We start from the raw sequence: 16,489 nt of genomic DNA, 5'->3' as shown, positions 1-16,489 counted from the left end.
GGCTGAGTTGCGAGCCATGGCTATGTTGACGGCTGAGGTGATCTGGTTACGGTGGTTACTTGAGGATTATGGTGTGACTGCCACTACCTCGACTCCCTTACTGTCAGATAGTACTGGTGCTATCAGTATTGCGCGTGACCCGGTGAAGCATGAGCTTGATACGTCTCCAACGTATCTATAATTTATGAAGCATTCATGCTATATTACTATCTGTTTTGAATGATTATGGGCTTTATTATACACTTTTATATTACTTTTGGGACTAACCTATTAACCGGAGGCCCAGCCCATATTGCTGTTTTATTGCCTGTTTCAGTATTTCGAAGAAAAGGAATATCAAACAGAGTCCAAACGGAATGAAACCTTCGGCAGCGTGATTTTTTGGAAGAATATGATCCCGGAGACTTGGAGTCCACGTCAGAAGATCCTCGAGGAGGCCACGAGATAGGAGGTCGCGCCCCCCTTACAGGGTGGTGGCCCCCTGTCTCGTGGGCCCCTCGAGCACCCCCCGGCCGACTTCTTTTGCCTATATAAGCCTACATACCCTAAAACTATCGAATATCAAGATAGATCGGGAGTTCCGCCGCCGCAAGCCTCTGTAGCCACCAAAAACCTCTCGGGAGTCCGTTCCGGCACCCTGCCGAAGGGGGAACCCATCACTGGTGGCCATCTTCATCATCCCGGTGCTATCCATGACGAGGAGGGAGTAGTTCACCCTCGGGGCTGAGGGTATGTACCAGTAGCTATGTGTTTGATCTCTCTCTCTCTCTCGTGTTCTCTCTCGTGTTCCCTCTATGGCACGATCTTGATGTATCCCGAGCTTTGCTATTGTAGTTGGATCTTATGATGTTTCTCCACCTCTACTCTCTTGTGATGAATTGAGTTTCCCCTTTGGAGTTATCTTATCGGATTGAGTCTTTTATGAGAACACTTGATGTATGTCTTGCTGTGCTTATCTGTGGTGACAATGGGATATCATGTGCCTCTTGATGTATGTTTTGGTGACCAACTTGTGGGTTCCGCCCGTGAACCTATGCATAAGGGTTGGCACATGTTCTTGACTCTCCGGTAGAAACTTTGGGGCACTCTTTGAAGTACTTTGTATTGGTTGGATGAATCTGAGATTGTGTGATGCATATCGTATAATCATGCCCACGGATACTTGAGGTGACAATGGAGTATCTAGGTGACATTAGGGTTTTGGTTGATTTGTGTCTTAAGGTGTTATTCTAGTACAAACTCTTGAATAGATCGATCCGAAAGAATAACTTTGAGGTGGTTTCGTACCCTACCATAATCTCTACATTTGTTCTCCGCTATTAGTGGCTTTGGAGTGACTCTTTGTTGCATGTTGAGGGCTTGTTATATGATCTATCTATGTTATTATTGTTGAGAGAACTTGCACTAGTGAAAGTATGAACCCTAGGCCTTGTTTCCTATCATTGCAATATCGTTTACGCTCACTTTTATCACTTGTTACCTTGCTGTTTTTATAATTTCAGATTACAATTACCTTTATCTACTATCTATTTTGCACTTGTATCACCATCTCTTCGCTGAACTAGTGCACCTATACAATTTGCCATTGTATTGGGTGTGTTGGGGACACAAGAGACTCTTTGTTATTTGGTTGCAGGGTTGCTTGAGAGAGACCATCTTCATCCTACGCCTCCTACGGATTGATAAACCTTAGGTCATCCACTTGCGGGAAGTTTGCTACTGTCCTACAAACCTGTGCACTTGCAGGCCCAACAACGTCTACAAGAAGAAGGTTGTGTAGTAGACATCAAGTTCTTTTCTGGCGCCGTTGCCGGGGAGGCTAGGTAAAGGGCACTCACTCACACCCTGTCAACTAAGCTCTTTTCTGGCGCCGTTGCCGGGGAGGTGAGTGCTTGAAGGTATATCTTTAGATCTTGCAATTGAATCTTTTTGTTTCTTGTTTTATCACTAGTTTAGTTTATAAAAGAAAACTACAAAAAGAAAATGGAGTTAAGTTTGTCTCATACGCTTCATCTTTTTAATATCTTTCGTGAGAATGATGGAAGGAAAATTGTGCTCAAGTGTTAGAAGAAGAATGCATTAGAATGTTTGGTACTATATTTTTGAATGATGAGCATGATTGCAATGTTTTTAGTATGAATTCCTTGAATATCCATGATGCTAATGATATGCAAAGCCACAAGCTTGGGGAAGCTATGTTTAATGAATATGATATTTTTAGTCCCCCAAGTTTTGATGAGAATATTTATTATGATGAAAGCATGCCTTCTATTTATGATGATTATATTGATGAAAGTGGGTTTGGAAGAGTGTCAACTTTAGGAAGTAGTGATCCCACTATTTTGGAGGATGTTGAATCTTATTGTGATGAACATGAAAGTGGATTTGGAAGAGTGCCAACTTTATTTAGTGATGATTCCACTATTTCGGAAGAGGTTCCAATTGATTATGAGAACAAAGTTGCTATCTATGATGATTATTGTGATGACTTGTATGCTATTAGGAATAATGATAACCATGAAACTTGTCATCATGATTTTAGTTTTCAATTGGATTATGCCTCACATGATAATTATTTTGTTGAGTTTGCTCCCACTACTATTCGTGAGAAGAATTTTGCTTATGTGGAGAGTAGTAAAATTTATATGCTTGTAGATCATGAAAAGAATGCTTTAGGTGCTGGTTATATTGTTGAATTCATTCATGATGCTACTGAAAATTATTGTGAGGGAGGAACATATGCTTGTAGGAGTTGCAATAATATCAAGTTTCCTCTCTATGTGCTTAAAGTTTTGAAGCTATGCTTGTTTTGCCTTCCTATGCTAGTTGATTATTTTTTCCATAAGTTGTTTGCTCACAAAATCCCTAGGCATAGGAAGTGTGTTAGGCTTAAATGTGCTAGTCATATGCTTCCTGATGCTCCCGTTATGTTTCAATTCTTATCTTTTATGTGAGCATCATTGTCATCATCATGCCTAGCTAAAAAGGCATTAAAGAAAAGCACTTGTTGGGAGACAACCCAATATTTACCCTTACTATTTTTGTGTGTCCACATGATTATTCTACTGTATTAATCATGTTTTATAGATTTTGTTTCAATAAAGTGCCAAGTAGAACCTTTGAGAAGACTTGGGTGAAGTTTATATGATCTTGCTGTAAAAACAGAAACTTTAGCGGTTACGAGATTAGTTGCCATTTTTTACTGGAGAGTGCTTTTAGGTTGATTCTTTTTGAAGATGATTAATAGTCAAATTCCTCAGGTCCACCAATTTATTTCATAATTTGTGGGGTTCCAGAAGTATACGTTTGATACAGATTATTACAGACTGTTCTGTTTTTAACAGATTCTGTTTTCTATGTGTTGTTTGCTTATTTTGATGCATCTATGGCTAGTATTAAGTGGCATGAACCATAGAGAAGTTGGAATACAGTAGGGTTAAAACCAATATTAATTTATAATGAGTTCATTACAGTACCTAAGTGGTGGTTTTACTTTCTTATACTAACGGAGCTTACGAGTTTTGTTTTGAGTTTTGTGTGGTTGAAGTTTTCAAGTTTTGGGTAAAGATTCGATGGACTATGGAATAAGGATTGGAAAGAGCCTAATCTTGGGGATGCCCAAGGCACCCCAAGGCAATATTCAAGGACAACCAAGAGCCTAAGCTTGGGGATGCCCCGGAAGGCATCCCCTCTTTCGTCTTCGTTCATCGGTAACTTTACTTGGAGCTATATTTTTATTCACCACATGATATGTGTTTTGCTTGGAGCGTCAATTTCTTTTGTTAGTTTTTGCTTGCTGTTAGTTATAATAATGTTTTGCATCTTTAGTTTCAATAAAAAATTTAAGGATAGCCTTTGCCGTGCTTGTTTTGCTAGTTTACATGTTGCCGTTTGAAAACAGAAAGTTTACCGCTGTTGCAAAAATCCCCTAGAAAAGTCAGAGAATGGTATAATGTTGAATATTTTTGCATATTAAGCTCTGATAAATTTATTACATTGGTAATTTTAGTTCATAATTTTTGGAGTCAGGGAAGTATTGATACTCTTGCATTCTTTACAGACTGTACTATTTTGGCAGATTGCTGTTATGGTTGCATTGTTTGCATATGTTTGCTTGTTTAATGATTCTATTTGAGAATAGGAGTATTAAATATGTAGAGGCATTTAGTATGCAATGTTGAATAATTATTTAAGTGATTTGTTACAGTAGAAAATGATAAGGTTTTGCATTGGTTTATACTAACCTATCTCACGAGTTCTTGTTGAGTTTGTTGCGAATGAAGCTTTTGATAAAAAGAGAAACCATGATATGAGAGGAATTAAGGAGGCAAAAAAGTTCAAGCTTGTGGATGCCCAAGGCACCCCAAGATATTATTTCAAGAAGTCTCAAGCATCTAAGCTTGGGGATGCCCCGGTAGGCATCCCACCTTTCTTCTTCAACAACTATCGGTTAGTATTAGTTGAGCCTAAGTTTTTGCTTCTTCACACGAGTTGTGCTATCCTTGCAATGTCATTTTATTTTGTTTTGCTTTGCTTGCTGTTTGAATAAGATACCAAGATCTGAAATTCTTTAATGAGAGAGAGTCTTCATATAGTTGCATAATATTTAGCTACTCATTGGTCTTCACTTATATCTTTTTGGACTAGTTTTTCATTTACTCGTGTGCTTCACTTATATCCTATGAGTAAATGGTTGAATGAGTTGAATGTCATAAATCTGAAATTATATATGCCTCATTTGCTTATCCCATGGGGATTATTGACTTCACATCTAAGAAGTAGAGGTTGTAAATTTGTTGACGGTTAGCAAGCATTGTATTAGTGATTTGAAAAATTCATGAAAGAATATTTAAGGAAGAGAGATTTCACATATAAATATATTATCATAGACATCTTTTATAATTGTGAGCACTCATTAAGTATGACATGCTAAAGAGTTGATGTTGGACAAGGAAGACAATGTAATGGGTTATGTTTTCTCGCATCTCAGTTAAAGTATATTGTCATGGATCATTCAAACATGTTGAGCTTGCCTTTCCCCCTCATGCTAGCCAAAAATTCCTAACACCAAGTAGAGATACTACTTGTGCTTCCAAATATCCTTAAACCCAGTTTTGCCATGAGAGTCCACCATACCTACCTATGGATTGAGTAAGATCCTTCAAGTAAGTTGTCATCGGTGCAAGCAATAAAAAATGCTCTTAAATATGCATGACTTATTAGTGCGGAGAAAATAAGCTTTGTATGAACTTGTTATGGAAGAAATAAAAGCAACGGACTGCATAATAAAGGTCCATATACAAGGGGCAATATAAAGTAACGTTCTTTCGCATTAAGATTTTGTGTATCCAACCCTAAAAGCGCTTGACAACCTCTGCTTCCCTCTACGAAGGGCCTATCTTTTACTTTATGTCTTTTACTTTTATGCAAGAGTCAAGGTGATCTTCACCTTTCCCTTTTTCATTTTATCCTTTGGCAAGCACTTTGTGTTAGGGTGATCCTGATATATATATCCAATTGGATGTACGTTAGCATGAACTATTATTGTTGACATCACCCAAAGGTGAATACGTTTGGAGGCAACATTATAAGCCCCAATCTTTCTCTGTGTCTGATTAAAACTTCATAACCACAAGTATTGCGTGAGTGTTAGCAATTGTAGAAGACTATATGATAGTTGAGTATGTGAAGTTTGCTAAATCAAAGCTCTGACATAGACTCTTCCTGAAAGTAAGATGAATTGCAATTGTTTGATGACTAAGAATGAAGTTTGCTAGTTTTCAAGAAAGTTTATGGTCTATGCTTTAACATGTGAATTGCTTGTTACTAGTTCGTGAAAAGTTTTATGAGATGAACTACTGTTATGACATATAATGATGCTAGTAAAGGTGATTGAAATTATCATTGATCAAACTTGTGCACCTCTAGCATTCACACTTCATAAATTCTTTTTTTATCATTTACCTACTCGAGGATGAGTAGGAATTAAGCTTGGGGATGCTGATACGTCTCCAATGTATCTATAATTTATGAAGCATTCATGCTATATTACTATCTGTTTTGAATGATTATGGGCTTTATTATACACTTTTATATTACTTTTGGGACTAACCTATTAACCGGAGGCCCAGCCCATATTGCTGTTTTATTGCCTGTTTCAGTATTTCGAAGAAACGGAATATCAAACGGAGTCCAAATGGAGTGAAACCTTCGGCAGCGTGATTTTTTGGAAGAATATGATCCTGGAGACTTGGAGTCCACGTCAGAAGATCCTCGAGGAGGCCACGAGATAGGAGGCCACGCCCCCCTTACAGGGTGGTGCCCCCCCTGTCTCGTGGGCCCCTCGAGCACCCCCCCCCCCAGCCGACTTCTTTCGCCTATATAAGCCTATGTACCCTAAAACTATCGAATATCAAGATAGATCGGGAGTTCCGCCGCCGCAAGCCTCTGTAGCCACCAAAAACCTATCGGGAGTCTGTTCCGGCACCCTGCCGGAGGGGGAACCCATCACCAGTGGCCATCTTCATCATCCCGGCGCTATCCATGACGAGGAGGGAGTAGTTCACCCTCGGGGCTGAGGGTATGTACCAGTAGCTATGTATTTGATCTCTCTCTCTCTCGTGTTCTCTCTCGTGTTCCCCCTATGGCACGATCTTGATGTATCCCGAGCTTTGCTATTGTAGTTGGATCTTATGATGTTTCTCCCCCTCTACTCTCTTGTGATGAATTGAGTTTCCCCTTTGGAGTTATCTTATCGGATTGCATCTTTTATGAGAACACTTGATGTATGTCTTGCCGTGCTTATCTGTGGTGACAATGGGATATCATGTGCCTCTTGATGTATGTTTTGGTGACCAACTTGCGGGTTCCGCCCATGAACCTATGCATAAGGGTTGGCACACGTTCTTGACTCTCCGGTAGAAACTTTGGGGCACTCTTTGAAGTACTTTGTGTTGGTTGGATGAATCTGAGATTGTGTGATGCATATCGTATAATCATGCCCACGGATACTTGAGGTGACAATGGAGTATCTAGGTGACATTAGGGTTTTGGTTGATTTGTGTCTTAAGGTGTTATTCTAGTACAAACTCTTGAATAGATCGATCCAAAAGAATAACTTTGAGGTGGTTTCGTACCCTACCATAATCTCTACGTTTGTTCTCCGCTATTAGTGGCTTTGGAGTGACTCTTTGTTGCATGTTGAGGGCTTGTTATATGATCTATCTATGTTATTATTGTTGAGAGAACTTGCACTAGTGAAAGTATGAACCCTAGGCCTTGTTTCCTATCATTGCAATATCGTTTACGCTCATTTTTATCACTTGTTACCTTACTGTTTTTATAATTTCAGATTACAATTACCTTTATCTACTATCTATTTTGCACTTCTATCACCATCTCTTCGCCGAACTAGTGCACCTATACAATTTGCCATTGTATTTGGTGTGTTGGGGACACAAGAGACTATTTGTTATTTGGTTGCAGGGTTGCTTGAGAAGACCATCTTCATCCTACGCCTCCTACGGATTGATAAACCTTAGGTCATCTACTTGAGGAAAGTTTGCTACTGTCCTACAAACCTGTGCACCTGCAGGCCCAATAACGTCTACAAGAAGAATGTTGTGTAGTAGACATTAGAGCTCGCCAAGCACATCGGTGTGAATGCCCACTTTGTGCGTGCTGCTGTGCAGGATCAGACTCTCGCTCTTCACTATGTGCCCTCTAAGTTACAGTTGGCGGACTTCTTCACAAAGGCACAGACTCGAGCGCAGCATGACTTTTTCCTCTCCAAACTCAGTGTTGTTGATCCACCATGAGTTTGAGGGGGGGTGTTAGGTGTGTATAATTCCTTGTTGTACATCCCCATTGTATAAGGGGCTTTTCTGCACTTTACCACATCTGTATATGTACTGGCCTTTGGCCCTCGGTAAATCCAGTTGTTGTTTATCCAACAATTAGAAGCCTAGTTTCTAGTTGTGATATTTTTAGGTAGTGCCAGATATATTCTTGTTGTGATATTTTTTTGGTGGTGCTAGTTATTTTCTGATTTGCTTGGCCACTCAACGTGTATGCTCATGTTGCGCATGCATGAAGGAAAACACCTTTTAAAAGAAACATCAGATGAAGGAATCACTTCGGGTGTGCTAATCAGATGGTAGGGCAAGACCGTAAGGCAGATGAGACATGAAAGACGGCTACTCTTGAAGTTTTCATAGTTTGATTGATCGATTGACATGAACTAATGAGATCGGCATGCATTCATGATTGATGTTTCACTAAGAAGAAATCGATAAGGCGACAAATTCATACATCGATTGATATTTGATTTACATTTACCGTATGACAAATCTGCGCCGTCGTATCTTGTTGCTTAAACTTGTATACTTCCTATATTATCTTGTATTTTTTTTATCATGGTATCACCTCAGGTTCTATGTTGTTGCTGTCAAAAGTAGGGGATTAAATATTGAGGAGCCTAATTTTTTAGGCACTTCTCACACAAAACTATAATGATTATAAATGATTGCACATAAGGAAAAGTTGTGCCGGCAACCTGTAAATTTTAGGACAATATGTAACATGTTCTCCAAAAGATTCAAATACCGACGTTCCTGTTAGCGTAAACTAAAGCGCTAGCGAAGCCATGGGCCTGACTTAAAACAACTTCCTGCTAACTAAAAGAAGGCCTTAAAACCATTCCTTGTGTCCCACAAAAGCGTAAAAACGAGTATTGCCAGCCTTAAAAAGGACGGCGACAGACATCCGCTCCACTCGTCAGAAGTTAGCCCCATATAAATTTGAATCACAACTTAACAGGCTGTCCGAGATTGCGAGTCTGCCTCGTGCATGTGTGTCTCCTCATTGTCCAAAGGACTCGAATACCGACGTGCCTGTTAGCGCAAACTAAAGCGCCAGCGAAGCCCTGGGCCTGACTCAAAACAACTTCCCGCTAACTAAAAAAAGGCCTTAACACCATCCCTTGTGTCCTACAAAAGCCTAAAAACAAGTATTGTCAATCTTAAAAAGGACGTCGACGGGTCTCCGCTCCACTCCTTCAGAAGTTAGCCCCATATAAATTTGGATCACAACCAAACAGGCTGTCCGAGCTTGCAAGCCCGCCTCGTGCATGTGTGTCTCCTCATTCTCCAAAGGACTCGAATACCGATTTGTCTGTTAGCGCAAACTAAAGTGCTAGCGAAGCCCTGAGTCTAACTTAAAACAACTTCCTGCTAACTAAAAAAAGCCCTTAAAACCATCCCTTGTGTCCTACAAAAGCCTAAAAACGAGTATTGTCAGTCGGCGACGGGCCTCCACTCCACTCCGTCAGAAGGAGCCCCATATAACTTTGGATCACAACTTAACATGTTATCCGAGCTTGTGAGCCCGCCTCGTGCATGTGTGTCTCCTCATCTCCGACGGCGCCTTCCTTCGAGCTGTAGTGGCGGCTCCGGTGTGGCAGCGTGTCGAGGCAACGGTGGTTGTTCCCCAGGTGGTGTCTGCCTTTGGCGACGCGCCGACCTGGTGGTGTGGTGGGCACGGGGCGCCTAGCAACGGGCTTTTGCCTGCGTTACTCCGGCCTTGGCGGCCTTGTGCCTGCATTCTCTAGTGTCCATGGTTTGCCGCGCCCCGACGGCTACGGCCCGACTGCTGGGATCTGCATTCTCGCCGGCGACTAGCTTGTCGAAGTCGCCAGCCGCCGTTGTTTTCCTGCGCTAGTCCTTTTTGCCTCGTCGGCTCCCCGACCCGACCCTGTACACTTCCATGCCTCACTCTTGTGCCAGAGCCCCATCAACCCAGTTTTCGACACGACAATTTCGACCATCGACCTAGCCACATCACCTCCGTATCCGGATCCGGCAGCTATGAGATTACTCGGACTTCATCTGCGAACCCTAGGTCCGGTTCTTGAGGCGCCGATCTCCTTCATGAAGGCGTCGCCGGTGTTTGCTTTGGCGACGTTGGGCATCATGCTGGTGTTGTTTCATGCTTGGTTTCAGGTCGAGCATCCTTGTTCCTCGGCTTCGGGCACCATGTTCATTCGTGTCATGTGAAACTTCCCGTGTCTACAAAACATGCCAGCTTCAATACGATTCTCTTTGGCGTGCTGCCCACCTAATCTTTAGTATCAAAAATGAAGTTCGTGCGCTGATTTTCACCATTCACTTATTTGACTCATTCTCAGTCAATGCTTCAGACTTCCTTCTTGAACAGAGCTCAAACTCGTGATTGTATAATAGAGAAGGAAACAGAGCTCAAACTCGTGATTGTACAATAGAGAAGGAATCAGTCGAAATAATTAGTGCTTGGCGCCAGCTACGAAGAAACCCACATTTCTGAAATGCAAAGAGCTCCGCATCAAAATAAAGTATCATCCACACAATAGGCGACAATGAATTTTCTCCATTGACAGCATTTTCCTAGAGCAAGAAATAAAATACAATAACACTCCATTGTTCTCTTTGTCCACAGTGAAGGCGGAAACGGCTACAAGTAATAACATGGGATATTGCCCGCATAAAACTGTAACATAATAGCCGTAAACAGGAAAAACGATGTGGCTGGCTGTACTCACGAATCCAACTGAAAAGCCCCATGGCATACAATAGAAGTTCGTTCACACTGGGCAGAGAAGCAGTGTACAGTGGTGACACAACCGAGCACAATTTCAATACAAACGCCCCTGGCTTCTTTCTAGCTTTGCTTGATCATCTCGTTTGGACTATTCCAGCGTTTATGAGCTTTTGGATCTTCTGTGCTACTCCAGGGTCCTTCAGATGATCCTGAGCAGCCCTAGGGTTCTCCTGGAAATCCATCAACACCTGCAAAACATTTCCAGCGTCATTTGTATGAACAAATAGACCGAGTGGCATTACTCTCACAACGAACTGAGATTCGATGATACCTGTCGCATGATAGGATCGGTAAGGATGTTCTGGATTTCCGGGTCCTGCATAGCTTTACTCTACAAAAATAACAAGGACGGTTAGTGATGTTGAGTTTTTGAAACAGCCAACATAAAGAACCAATGAAGTGCATCAAGAGGTTTACCTGTTTCTCCTGCAAATCTTCCTGACTTATGTCACCCCTGTTAGCCTTGTTGATCTGCTCAACACACCTGCAAAGGCCAACAGCATATAAGTTTGTTTATGCATATTTTCAAAACATAAAGTGACTAGACTAAATGGTTATATGGCATAACTTCGTTACCTCCTTATACCATCAAGCAGTTCCTGGTTATTCGGGTCATGCTTCAACCCAGCCTGGTAAGTTTCCATTGCCTTTTCATATTCCTTCATGAAAAACTGAACTGCACCTTTTCTTGTATACCCTTTGGTGAAGGTTGGGTCTAGCTCAATACACTTCTCTGCGTCTTTAAGACCTTCAGGCATGGCTCCCAACTTGGTGTAGCATGCAGCCCTATTACTGTACACCTGTAGGTGAAGTGGTAAACCATTAAAACAGTTAAAACTGTAACAAACATATGTAGAATGATAGACAAGACAATACACAACTGCAGTCAACAAATGCAATAAACAGGCGTACATGACAACAAAAGGAAAAGGGGGCAGCAGCTGAGAGTTGATTGAAGTTCAGGTGCAATTTCAAAATTGTTAAAGGCCTATGAAAGAAGTGCCAAGTGATACGAAAAACAGGACACTTTAAAGCAAACATACATATTTCAGTGGTCTACAATCTGCTGAGTTCCATATGTTGTAGAGTTGCAAAACTTGCAACTACCTCTATCATCACACTGTCCCAGAGGTTCCATATATTGGAACAATGAAACAAACTTTTCCGTCGCATATATACTTATGGAATAGATAAATCCCGAACGTTCGATTTTTAAGCATGCTAATCCGAACTCTTTTCATGGCAACTTTAGTTAAGGCGATTTTGACAAACATGGCAATTTTCTGATAAAAAATCGAACTGGAACAAAGTTGCCACCTCGTAGCAACTAAAGTTGCCATCAAAAAATGTTTGGGATGACATGCTTAAATTCCGAATGTTCGGGACTTACTAAGGTCCTATACTTAAGCTACTTCAAAGAAAAACAACCAACAGGGACTAAAAAAGTTTACCCTAGCATCCTTCGGGTTCCTCCTGATAGCCTCATTGTAATGCTTTATTGCTTCTGGATACTTCTGCTGCTTGAACATCTCATTACCTACAAAACCATCAGATAAGCAAGCCTGCGACGAGCATAAAAAGCAACTCTAAAGATAAATCTGCAACAAACAGATACTACCAGAAGAAGATGAAAGGAGCATGGAAGACTAATGATGACAACGCAATGCCACTCTTACCTTTCTCCCTCTCCTCATCAGCTAACTTCGGGTCATAATACTCTTGTTGCTCCAAGTCTTTCTTTGCCTTCTCAGCCTCATTTAGCCTTTTAAGAGTGTCTGGATTCCGATGCTCAGTTAGAGCCTTCTGGAAAGTCTCAATGGCAATATCATAGTCCTTGGAGTTCTTAGCAAGTTTGGCCAGAGCAGTTCCTTTTCTTGTTAGTGCCCTTGCAACCATCTTGAAATCAGCACGAAGTTCTCTTCCCCTCTCCACAGCCTTATCACAGTCCTCAATGCACTCATCGTACTGGAGACAGGAAATGATAAGACTCCAATAAACAAGAAATAACATATATTACCAGGATATATTTAGTTGCAGAAAATAAGGAGGGACAGTAATCAGCTCTATGGATGGTCGCAAATCTCTAACCATAACACTACGCTCTTCTTACTCAAAAGTAAACAAAAATGGCATGTTAAGGCAACACACATCCAAGAGCACGCAGCTGCTTCTAAGAATCTTTTCCATCACTATATTGTAGAAAACCTTCACGGATTGATATTAAGAAAATGCAGCTTTTCCCTCTAGGGTCATATCTATATTTGCTGTTCACTCTGCAACCTTTATGGATATACAATAGCCATATACTGCCAAAGATGTGGCAACTGTATGGTTTGCTGCCATAATTGTGGCATGCCACACCTCCTTATCTACCCAAATTCAAAGGGCAAGGGTGTGTCATTATATTCACATCAAAATGGAAACAGAATATTTCTATTAGTATGACACCTGTACAATGTCAATCTGTATTACATGCACAGCTCCAACGCAGGCGTCGGTCATCACCTAAGCCAATATACCAGTCTGTATTTCAGTACAGGGCTACCTGTAAGAGCAACTAGCAGATGCGCTATATTCCCACCGCAAAATCGTTTTACCCCCTAAAACGATTTTGCGGGAAGTGATGCTCCCCAGCAGAACAGATCCCACGAAAGCTTACTGCAAATTAAACAACATAGTTCCCGCTACAAAGTTCATCACACAGGAATTCATCATATACATAGATAAAACAGATCTAAGTGTGGGAGCTGCGGTGGCTCAGTGCTGGACGCCGAGGAAGAACGCCTCCACCGACTGGCGGCAAGAGTGGGCGAAGGTGTGCTCCTCCTTCGCCGCGGCGAGCCTGTCGACGGCCCCTTCTCCGCATCGGTGTGCGGGTAGAACTCCTCGTGGAGGCGTTTGAAGTGGGCCCAAGTGGCTTGTTGGGACTGTCAAGCCTCGACGGGGGGAGGAGGGAGCTGCCGGCCTCCACGTTGTCGTGGAAGATCTTGCGCGGCAGTGACAAACCACGCCTGTGTGCGGATCCCGCCATCGATCGTTAGAAAAAAGCTTTGCATGGGGTGGAATCGCTCGCCGTAGAGAGAAAGGTAGTGGCGGCTAGCAGCAGAGGAAATGCAAGACGGGAACCCAAAGCGCATGTCGTCTGGTAGATATAGCGGCCAAAGTGCGGTTCTGCTGGCCGCTTGTATAATTTTTACGGGCCGGGCTAAATATAGTGGACCTGTTCGGGCCACAAAACACGAAAAAACGCTATATCAGCCGGAATTATGCGGGCCGGCAAGGTTATAGGGCATCTCCCGCGGCAAAGGAGGACACGCCTACGCCCACGCTTGCCGCAGGTCGGCAGAAGCGTTCTTCCTTGGCGTCAACAATTGAGCCACCGCCTCCCTATCTATTAGATGTAAGTTTATCTATGTATTTGTAGCGGGAAATATGTATGATCTATGTTTTAAAATTTGCAGTATGTGATAGCGGACCTGTTCCTCCCGGGGCGAGTCAGTTCTCACAAAATCATTTTAGGGGGAACCGTGAAACGATTTTGTGGGATGGGAATATAGCACATATACTTATGGTTAGTTTTAGGCCTCTTTCAATTGTCCTATTAGTCCCCAAAACCTCTTGTATCTAGAACCCAGACCATCTTACCTTGATGTTCATCAGTTTAGCACATCAATCAAACCGCTGATCCCCTCAACTGCTAGTCACTATATATATGCAGCACGTGCCATGACCTAATTGCCCGATAGTCAACTACTACTACCAATGCTTACAGTGTAGCAACCAATCATATACACAGTAGGGGTGAACTGAAGATCAGATCCTTAACTTTTAAGGCATGGAATCTGTACAATAAACCTCACCTTGCCCATTTCGATGTACACCGCTGCTCGGTTAGTGAGGTAGGAGATGTCCTCGTCATCAAGTTCCAAGGCCTTTGTGTAATGCTGGATCGCCGTCTCGAAGTCCTTCTTCTTGTAGGATGCATTCCCTGCCTCCTTCTCCTTCAGAGCAGCAGCTTTCCTCTCCTTCCGCTCCTTCTCCTCATCAGACACCTCCATCGGCTCCGGTTGTGGCTCAGGCTCCATCTCCCTCGCCTTTGTCTCGGGCTGCTGCTTCTGCTGCTGCGGCGGCTGCGACGGCGAGGAAGACTGCGGGAAATCGGAGTCCTGGGGCGTCTGGATCTTGATGTTAAGCATGAGGCTGAGCACCTGCATCATGCGCGGGTCGGACAGGTACGTGTTGAGGCTGCTGGGATTCCGCTGCACCTCCCGCAGCATCTGCATGAAGTCCGGCTGGTCGAGGTAGGCGCGCGTAGCGGGGTCGGAAGCGATCTTGGTCCAGAGCTCGGGGCCCTGGAACATCTGGCCGATCGCGTCGGCGCCACCAGACGGCGCGCGGCGCGGCGGGGCGGCCGCGGCCTTCTTGGCGTCAGCGAGGCCGGCCTTGAGGCCCTCGTTGCTGGGATCGAGGGCGAGGCCCTTCTCGTAGGCGGCGGCGGCGCTGGCGGCATCGCCGAGACCGAGGTGGGCGGCGCCGAGGCGCGAGTAGCCCTTGGCCCAGTCGGGCTTGAGCTCGACGGTCTTCTCGGCGTCGGCGAGCGCGTCGGAGTAGCGGTGGATCGAGGCGAGCGCCGCCGAGCGGTTGGAGTATAGCACGTGGTTGGCGGGGGCGAGCGCGATGGCGTCGGAGAAGTGCCCCGCCGCCTCCTCGAAGCGGCCGGCCGAGAAGGCCGCATTACCTTTGGCCTTCGCCTCGTCGGCCATGGCGGGCGGGCGGTCCGATCGGATCGGGGGCGGGCCGGGGAAGCTTCGAGAAGGTTTGGCGGCTGGGTGGAGGAGGACAAACCCTGGGGTTAGATGGGGATTAAGGCGGAGCAGCAGCAGAGTTTTCTACTAAAGACCGGGGCCGGGCCGAGCTCGCTCGCTCAAGGGTTCCGGAACCTTCCCACGGCCACTGCAGCGACCGGACGAGCCGATGCGTCGTGGACTTCCGTTACGTACTTCCTTATTACGTTTTACGCATTGAGAAAGCGTACAATGTACAACGACTCCGTCTTTTTTTTTTTGAGACAAACAACGACTCCGTCGAAGCCTTGCTTATTGGGCCGGCCCTGCCCATGTTTCGCTTGGGCTTGTTGACCGGGGGGAGACGACGCCGCCGCCGAAAGGCGACGAGCCGCACCACCACCTGGCACCCCACGCCCCACGCGTCCGCTCTCCAGGCTGCTCGCCCTCCCTGCATGGCGGCGTGGGCGCGGCGCGGCGCCTACTTTACCCCGCACCCCGCGCCGCTCTTCTCGCCCGTACGTTCCGGCTCCCCCGCGCGGTGCTCTTAGACAGTAGTGCTACTGCGACCTCACCTGCGCAGACCGATGGCGCCGCGGTGGTGCTTCGCGTTGCTCCTGCTGCTGTGTGCGGCGGCCGACGCCTCGAAGGGGAAGTGGGACCCGGTGATCCGGATGCCGGGGGAGGAGGAGCCCGCCACGGGCGACGAGAGCTCCGAGAAGGGGGAGGACGGCGTCGGGACGAGGTGGGCGGTACTCGTCGCCGGATCCTCCGGCTACGGAAACTACAGGCACCAGGTGAGCAGCTGACCGCAGTCGGAGATCATCGGCGTGGTGATGCGTGCGTTGTTGTTGTTGCGTACGTAGTTCGATTTGGCTGGAAACGAGATGAGCGTGACAGCTGAAGGATTGGCGGTTTGTGGAAGTTCTCTTGCGGCAATCAGTGCGCAGTTCTGAATATTGCCGATATTATTGCTGTTGAGAAGTTGGAGATCGCAGATTTGGAGTTTTACATGTTCAATTTTGGCGGTCATGGGTTGATCGGTGACCCAAAAGCTCAAAGCTTAACTCTCC

The 16,489-nt window shown here is 44.6% G+C and overlaps 2 protein-coding genes across 2 annotated transcripts in view; one reads left to right on the top strand and one right to left on the bottom strand.

The window, feature by feature from the left end:
* Nucleotides 1-10,358: 10,358 nt before the first annotated feature.
* Nucleotides 10,359-15,500, bottom strand: LOC119323335 (hsp70-Hsp90 organizing protein-like). Its single transcript, XM_037596963.1, has 7 exons — nt 14,493-15,500; nt 12,309-12,597; nt 12,084-12,169; nt 11,209-11,432; nt 11,050-11,116; nt 10,904-10,963; nt 10,359-10,820 (listed from the first exon to the last, which is right to left on the bottom strand). The coding sequence occupies exons 1-7, from the start codon at nt 15,393-15,395 to the stop codon at nt 10,707-10,709; spliced, it is 1,743 nt and encodes a 580-aa protein (XP_037452860.1). The 5' UTR covers nt 15,396-15,500; the 3' UTR covers nt 10,359-10,706.
* A 293-nt stretch (nt 15,501-15,793) lies between these two features.
* Nucleotides 15,794-16,489, top strand: part of LOC119322374 (vacuolar-processing enzyme beta-isozyme 1-like) — a 5,421-nt gene continuing 4,725 nt past the window's right edge. The window contains exon 1 of the mRNA XM_037595872.1: nt 15,794-16,213. Within this exon, the coding sequence (XP_037451769.1) occupies nt 16,004-16,213 (210 nt within the window). The 5' untranslated portion in view covers nt 15,794-16,003. The remainder of the gene's footprint in view (nt 16,214-16,489) is intronic.

The sequence above is a fragment of the Triticum dicoccoides genome, chromosome 6B (genome assembly GCF_002162155.2).
Source record: "Triticum dicoccoides isolate Atlit2015 ecotype Zavitan chromosome 6B, WEW_v2.0, whole genome shotgun sequence".
Taxonomy (NCBI): Eukaryota; Viridiplantae; Streptophyta; class Magnoliopsida; order Poales; family Poaceae; genus Triticum; species Triticum dicoccoides.
Note: the sequence above shows the minus strand (reverse complement) of the source record. Positions and strands in the feature narration are given on the sequence as shown.

Excerpts from the sequence above, each read along its gene's own strand:
- LOC119323335 (XM_037596963.1), bottom strand. The coding sequence starts at position 15,395 with ATGGCCGACGAGGCGAAGGCCAAAGGTAATGCGGCCTTCTCGGCCGGC. Across the intron at positions 11,117-11,208 it reads CTGCTTGATGGTATAAGGAG|GTGTGTTGAGCAGATCAACA; the intron begins GTAACGAAGTTA and ends TGGCCTTTGCAG. Across the intron at positions 10,821-10,903 it reads CCGATCCTATCATGCGACAG|GTGTTGATGGATTTCCAGGA; the intron begins GTATCATCGAAT and ends AATGTTTTGCAG.